Genomic DNA, 8,176 nt, shown 5'->3' with positions numbered 1-8,176 from the left:
CCCAGGGGGTTCTCAATTGGTTCTGCCAGGCAGTAAGTGGCATTTGAATATATCAAACTGAGACTGTTTCCATGTAAACAGGGAGACCTGTGAAACATCGCAGTGGAGCTTCAGATACGAATTGCTGAGAACTATCTTTGGTTCCAGATTCTGAAAGCACCCGGAGCTTGTACAGGAGTGAGACGGGGCTGAGTCAATCCCTGAGCCTCTCCAGGTGCCCTCCGCTAGTGACACCACAGTTGCACCAAACTGGGCTTTAAAGCTTTCGGCACTAATGCCCAGGCTCTCCTTTCGGCCTGATTTGTATGCGCTGTTTGGTCAGAGTCTTTCAAAATCATCTTCTAACATTTTCTGTACCAGTTTTTGGACAGAAAGCTAGGAGGAAAGGTGGGTTCTGGATTTGCGTGTTTTTGTGCAAGTTGGGAAGCCGAGGGTGTTATCCGCCCTGCTCCTTGATCTCACAAAAGAGCAAAACATGTTTATGACAGGTTACGGAGAGTGAGACCATCAAATGGTAAAGTTTGCTTGCCAAGTGGCACAGGAGGCATGCAAGAATTAACATTTCTCCTCTGCAGAGGAAGGACTGGCTTTGTTACCAGCAGGCTTTGGACCTGAATGGCCCACGTGCTGGGGCATTTAGACTCCTATGCTGCAGGAAAGCTTCTGCTCTGACTGTGAAGCGTGATGGCCATCACCATCTCCTCTCACTTGCATTTCCCGGCAGGATGCATGCTGTGTTACTGCCGTGCAGCCTCCCGTCTTCACAGTTACATCCAGCCCCAACCCCGCTGCATGGAGCTTGTGAAAATTAAACGGATACCACCATCTACTGGGATGAGCCCTCGTGCAATTCTGTTGTGCAATTCCTTTGTTCAGGCCTTGATCTCATCACATGTGCTAACTGCATAACTCAAACACAAATTCTGGCTATAGATAGAAAATTAAATGATGTGCAAAACTTAGTCTACTTTGAATTCACTCTTTCATTCTCTCTTTTTCTTCCCTTTTTTTTTTTCTTTCTAGGAACAAGATGCCCATGAAGTTTAATCTCTCTTAGCCTTAGAAGAAAAACCGAGGAGTAAAAGTTATGGATCCTTTATACTTTTCCAACACGTTTAGCACAGAAGCTAGCTCCAGCAATGTGAATTCCTCACTGCTCACAAACGTGACAGAGAATGGGACGCTCTCAGAGCAGCCCTCATTCAAATACATCCACAAAGTCCTGATTCCCATCTGTTACCTCCTTGTGTGTGCAGTTGGACTCAGCGGCAACACATTGGTCATTTATGTGGTTTTGCGCTATGCCAAGATGAAAACCGTCACCAACATATACATCTTGAATTTAGCTGTTGCTGACGTACTCTTCATGCTGGGCCTGCCCTTCCTGGCCACCCAGAATGCCATCTCCTATTGGCCTTTTGGCTCCTTTTTGTGCAGGCTGGTTATGACTGTAGATGGTATTAACCAATTCACTAGTATTTTTTGTTTGACTGTGATGAGCATGGACCGCTACCTGGCAGTAGTTCATCCCATTAAGTCAACCAAGTGGAGGCGTCCCAGGGTGGCCAAGCTCATCAGCGTGACTGTCTGGACATTCTCGTTCTTGGTGGTGCTTCCAGTGATCATCTTTTCAGATGTGCAGGAAGACTTTCAGACCTGCAACATGAACTGGCCAGAGCCCGTCAACATCTGGTCAGCGGCGTTCATCATTTACACATCGGTCCTTGGTTTTTTTGGTCCTTTGTCGGTGATCTGTCTCTGCTACTTGCTGATTGTGATTAAAGTCAAGTCTTCGGGGATCCGAGTTGGATCTACGAGGCGCAGGAGATCAGAGAGAAAGGTGACCAGGATGGTGGTGATCATTGTGGTGGTCTTTGTGTTTTGCTGGCTCCCGTTTTACATGATGAACATTGTCAATTTGATATTTATACTGCCAGAAGACCCTGTGTTGGTAGGGGTGTACTTTTTTGTGGTGGTCCTGTCCTATGCAAACAGCTGTGCCAACCCCATTCTTTACGGATTTCTTTCTGACAACTTCAAGCAGAGTTTTCAGAAAGTCCTTTGCCTCCAAAAGGGCAATGGTGTAGAGGATGGTGACCCCATCGAACACAGGCAGGAGAACAGCAGCCGCTTGCAGGAATCAATGTTAACCCAGAGAAATATTGAATTCAATGGACATATGCAGACTAGCAAGGTTTAAGGGCATAGTTTGGTACTGCAAAGCACTTGTAGACCTGGAGAATTTGAGGACTTAAGGGAGAGATGAATGCAAAGAAAGCAAACCTAAAATCTGGAGACCCACAAGCTCAAATAAATGTACATAGGCTTCTCTTTACTCCCCTCCATTTCCTAGCTAAAAGTGTTATGGGTTATACTGGGCTGTGTGAAGCTCTTACGGTGTTTTAGCTAAGTCAGATGTGTGTTACCACTTTCTGTATTCCAGAGAACCGATTTACTGGTGCACACTGCCGGCTTTGCACTGCTCTAGTGATGCAAAACAACACTAAACCTGTTTTAACTACCTTGTTAAGATGAGTTTATGGCTGCTTTGCACTGTTGGGATCAGCTCGAAGCAGAAAACAGCTCCGATAATATCTTTGGAAGTCTTCAAGGAGATCTCTTAAAAGAAAAACACTGTTTCTTAAGAGGAAGTTTCACACAAAAAAGGCCGCAGCACTGATCTTGAAATTGTGTATGAGCCATGGTTATAGAGTGCTGTGCAGTCCATTCATATTGTTTTACTGTCATTAACCCATATAAGAGATTCATAGTATTCATGAATCTTTCAAAGACAATAAGAAAGAATAAAAACAAGACTAGGAAAACATTGTTGAAAGGATTCAATGTATTCATAATACTTTCACATTTTAAACCAAACTGCATATAAAATGTAATGTAACCACTTTATTATTATGTAAGTGACGATGATTGTGAAGTCCTGGAAAGCTGTTGTGTATATTCATTGGTTCTGAATGTAAGTATGGACATGAATATAAACTGTATTTTCAGAAATTAAAACAAGTTCAATCCCCTTCTGACTATCCATTTCGTGGCTTCGCCAGGCACTGTCAGGCACTGCACAAAAAAGATACAGCTGAGTCTTCAATGCTTAAATCATTGTAGATACAATATAGATTAGTACAATAGGACTAAGTACAGGGACCTGTGGGGCTCTGTCCTGCTCCGGCACCAAAAGGAACGTCACTGTGCCTCATGGTGCTCGGGAGCTCAGGAGATAAATAGAGATCAAATGACTAATGTGAGACAATATAGCAGGATGGAGGGAGCAAGAAACAGCATCCAGACCTGATTCCTGCCTCCTATCTGATCCAAGCTACTTGCACTGTAAAGTGAGGACTCTCCATACACAAAAAAGAAGAAAGCAAATTAGATATTTGTTTTAATCCGGGCAGAACTGCCACCCCCACAGGTCAAACAGTCCTTCTGTCAGGAAATTTATTTGTATATAATAGCAAGCAAGGGCAGGGGATACAAAAGGAGAGGGCATCTCAGCTGTCCTTCTAACCTTTGGTGACCTTCTACAGCATCTCTAAGGGATGTGACTGAGCCCCAGCATCAGCAGTAAATATCAGCCTGGCATTTGTACAAGCAAGGCGGATTATTCAAATAACTCTAAACAGAGTGCGATGCTGACATGGTTCCCCCCTAGAGTGCAAGCCAGAGAAGGGTGGACAAGGGTGATTAGAGTCAGAGGCGCCATGTTGAAATTACTGAAGATTTTGGGGTTGGCAGCCTTCCAAAATGAGATCCAGGTTGCACTCTTCTCCCCCTTATAGCTTCGCGAAGGCTCAGCAATTTCAGCAGAGGAACATGAAGATGTTTCAAAGCCAAGTTACTGTTATCAGCTAGTCCATAGCAGCTTGTTTCCATGAGTCCTTTTGATTGAGGCCTTCAGGACTGCCTGGGAGCGGAGACCTCTTGCTTCTCTTAAGCCCATCTCTGAGATGAGATGTAGGGGTTACTACGGGGATGTCCCATGATGGGCTATAGACCTGCAATGGTCTGCGTATGAAGAATGGGGAAAGCAGGACAACAGCCAGAGCAAAACATTTTTTGTCCTGCAGGCTGACTCCAGCCAGCAGGACCTGTAGCTCAGGGTGGACAGAGCCTTCGCTCCCACCCAAGGGTGTCCCCTTTCAGCTGTGCAGGCCTGCATGACCATCAGCCCTGAGGACCAAGCACACCAGGCAGGGCGATAGCCTGAGCTAACACCACTCAGGCCTTAAAACTACTTACTTTGATGTAACTGCTTACCATGAACTCATAGGATGGACTCGTTCCTAAGTAAGTTCTTGCTCCTACCCACTGTTGTTGTGTGTATGTGCAGCATTTTCCTTCTTTGTGCTTCATATGTGGCCACGTTCGCATTCCGCAAGCACAAGAACTCACCAGATACAGTAAGAGACAGTTGCAGGGTGTATCCAGAGCCTGGTCCTTGGCTTGGGCCACTAGTAGGTACATTTAGGATTCTTGCAGTAGCAGGCTGTAGCCCACCTTCCATACACCTGTGCTATACCACGGCCGTTAATTCAAAATCACAGCACAACCAGGTTTACATTGATTAATTAAGTCATGCAATATCTATTATTTCCGGAATTATCAGGCTGTTCCAGGCATAAATCAACTCTCTTATCAGTTCTTGAGACACGTGGAGTAATTAGTGCAGGCCTTTATGTCATCTCTGCCAACTCCATCTGCCTCCAGTTGATTAGCCAGAAGTTCTTCTCCAGCGACAGAATTAGAAAAACCCATTTTAGTTCACAGATCATTTTGCAAGCAGCAGTAATAATTAATGCTCTCACAGAGGGAGGGTGCCCTGTGCGCGCAGCATTGGTAGCTTGCTTTGCCGAAGTGCAGGGATGAAGAATTCAAGTCAAAGTGTGTTGCTGAGTGCATCTACGCCATCGCCAATCACCGCCCTGACCCTCTGCAGCAGCTGAGCTCCTAAGCACAGGGAAAATTAGCAGAATGAGGAAACCAGAGGGGTTTTCACAATAGCAGCGAAGCGGAGCAAGGCTGGATGCTCTCACTAGCTCTATGCTATATTAGTGTTTGCCATGGAAGAACCAGGACATGGTTCTGAGCAGGGAATAGCTGAAATGTCAGGGTGAGATTTAGGAATTGGCTGTGAGGCTGTGAGACTCTGGCTAAGCCACTTCACCCCTTGTATATCAGTTTCTGTATCTGTAAAACTGGGAAGAATGGTACTGACCTCTGTCATACAGCATTCAGGGCTGAAAGTCAGAACTACCAAAAAAACCCAAAACCTTATAATATGCTGTCTCCTACCAATGTGCTTGAAGCTCCATAAAAATCAGAGCTGGCAGTCCTGGAAATAGGCAATGCATGGGGGACCAGAGGAGAAGGGTGTCATCACTGCCGGTCCTCACTCATATCTGCCTAAGGCTGCCTGAGAGAAGGGCTGCTCGGATATCTCAGTCTTCATTTTTAAGAGAAATAATTTCCCTTGGGGGTTAGGAAGGGTTCCTGATAAACTTGAAGCAAGTGCACCCAACAGCCTCGAAACCAGTGGCCCACCAGAAACCTTTGATACGCTTGAGACTGGCAGCACCACCAGCAGAATTGAGATGTGCAAGGAGCAACAGTCTCATACTCAGCCTCTTCTATTTGAAAAGAAGTTTAGAGGTGGGGCAGAGACCCATGTGTGATGTAGAGAGGCTGTGAGGTGGGTACTGGTTTGCCAGAAGGCTGCTTAGAATAGAGACGGAAGAATTTGGAGTCATATAAAACCATCTGCAGACTCAGGATGGTGGTTTGAGGACAGAGGGTAGATAGCGAACCCAGAATGTCCCTCCTGACATTTCATCCCAGCATCAGACACCCCTTTTAGACACCTTTCAGAATGAGGCGTATCAGACCCACAGGGACTGTGCAAGTGTTACTTTAACACAAAAATAAAAACACGTTGCTAGAATAAGTCGCACACCTAGAGATTAAGCAATATAACGAGAAGCAGATGGAAGAATAAACTCCAAAACCAATGAAAATAAAAAACTTCCTCAGTGGATTAGGTAAGAACACAGAAGAACTGAAGAATACTCACAAGACCAACACTCAAGTAAAAATTGGCAGAGTTGAAATATCAATGATTTCTGGGTAACTTCTTATTTTCTCTTCAGGAAAAAAGCTAATATTCATTTCAAACCTCTCTGAGCATGAGAGAAAGCTAAAGAGGTGTTATAAATGAAGATCCAGAGTTTTATTGCTCTGTCACATTAATCTGGTGCAGTATCAGGAGACACCAGTGTAACAATAATCTGGTGCATTAGGGATACTCTGTTTTTCTTTCCATGATGATTTTATAACATGCTGGAAAGAAAAGCCAACAGCATTTCATGCCAAGATGCTTTATAAACATTGATATTGTGGTAACAAAAGCATCATCTTTTACCACAGAGGAAGAGTTTTAGTGCAAACTACAAGCTCTTTGTGTACCCAGCGAAATTTCTCTGTTCTTTTCCCTGACTCCAAGTCAGGTCAGCATTTATTGTGTGGAGTTACCATGCGCTGATCATCTACCGTGGTCTTCAGGCTTGCGCTACAGAGACTGCCTTCACTTTCTTCTGATAATACTTTCTAGACAAAGCATACAATTTAGGCATCGAATTAACTAAACCCCCAAAATCTTTGCATATTTTCTGGGTCTTAAAAAGTCTTTTTTTTTTTTTTTTTTTCCAAGTAATCTGGCAGTTTCTATGGTGGTAACTCTTAGGTCTCGCACCTGCTGGGAAAAGCCTGCACAAGCCCACCTCGCCGGGCTGTTATCTCAGCCCCCAGCTCATTTCCCGAGCAGCAGCACTGTCCCTGCAGGGACACAAAGGCTTCAGTCCCCTGGGACATCGGGGCTGCTCCACTGGCATGTCCAAGGTAGCTCTGGAGCTGACTCCTACATCAAGATTGAACAGAAGTGGAGCAAATCAGTGCTGATTTCAGTGTGAAATCAAATTTGTAGTCCATGATGAAGGGTTATACTTTGCTAATCACCCTTTTTTTTTTTCAATGGCCCATTTGATGCTCTGACCACAAGTGACGATCAGAAAGACACAAAGGATGCTGAAAAGCACGATCTGTCTGCTGATCAAGCCAGGGATCCTCTTGCCCTTGATTTCAAAGGAAACTGGTCTTGATAAAGCACTGAAGATTAACTCCTTGCAGGAAAGAATGGCACCAGAATGCAGAAAATCTCAGAAGTGTCTGAATTTCTTTCTGATTCCTCTCTTGACTTACAGCAGGGGGAGCAGGACTTGGGTCCTATTGATTTACCATAAAAAAATAAAGAAAACATTTTAGAAATGTGTGCAGCATTTACCCATGAGATTGAAAAAAGTTTTCCATTAGGCTAATGACTGATTTGTTTTCTAATTTAAAAAGAATCAAAACTAATTTTATTTACTAAACAGACAGTAATGGTCACGCTCCAGTGAATGAATAAATGTGCATTTCAGAAGGAATTCTTATTTGCAAACACATTTAATTTAATGCAATATATTCCCATAAAAACAGGGGAACTAATGAGGAAGGGGTGACTATGCCCTGTCATGCACTCTCTGTGAAGAAAAGATTGTCTAGTCCCTATCAGTGTCAACTCAGGACTCCACAGGTCTTGGTTCAGTTCCTAATTTTAACGTCACAACCTTGATTGATGTCTGGCAGGCTGCGACCTCCAAAGTTTTCCACCTGTAAAACTAACCCAGTGCTTCCTTTCTCACACCTGTCCTACATGGCAGAGATATTTGAGAGTCCCACCACAAAGTGCGTGTTCGGTGCCAGCACCATGGTGTTTACATCAATTTTGTCGAAGTCTTGCAGGAATAGCACTTTTTTTATGACAAGGACAAGTTCTGGTGCATTGATTTTGTGTCTCTTTGACATAAGTCTCCTTTCCCTTATTCAGGTGGGGGTAAAAGCCATGCTAGATGGGCAATCAGGTGACTCTCATCGACAAAGCATCTCCAGAAAATTTGCAGCTTGCTCTGTGCACTGCGAGCTGTTTGTCATTATCCTTTTCAAGAGGGACCACTTTGAAAGAAGATTGGGTTTCAGTGTGGCTCTCCTGGGGCAAAGAGGATTGAATAGATCACACAAACCAGGCCTTGATGGACCGACCATCCAACACGTTAACACACCATTCATC

General features: G+C 44.3%; 1 protein-coding gene across 1 annotated transcript; it reads left to right on the top strand.

Annotated features, from left to right (window-relative positions):
• Positions 1–1,087: 1,087 nt before the first annotated feature.
• On the top strand, positions 1,088–2,200 carry SSTR5 (somatostatin receptor 5). The gene has a single exon (XM_009888555.1). It carries the CDS (start codon positions 1,088–1,090, stop codon positions 2,198–2,200), a length of 1,113 nt encoding a protein of 370 aa, XP_009886857.1.
• Positions 2,201–8,176: the final 5,976 nt, after the last annotated feature.

This window comes from Charadrius vociferus, unplaced genomic scaffold (assembly GCF_000708025.1).
Source record: "Charadrius vociferus isolate BGI_N301 unplaced genomic scaffold, ASM70802v2 scaffold27, whole genome shotgun sequence".
Classification (NCBI taxonomy): domain Eukaryota; kingdom Metazoa; phylum Chordata; class Aves; order Charadriiformes; family Charadriidae; genus Charadrius; species Charadrius vociferus.
The sequence above is the reverse complement of the archived record's forward strand: the minus strand, read 5'-3'. Positions and strand labels throughout refer to the sequence as shown.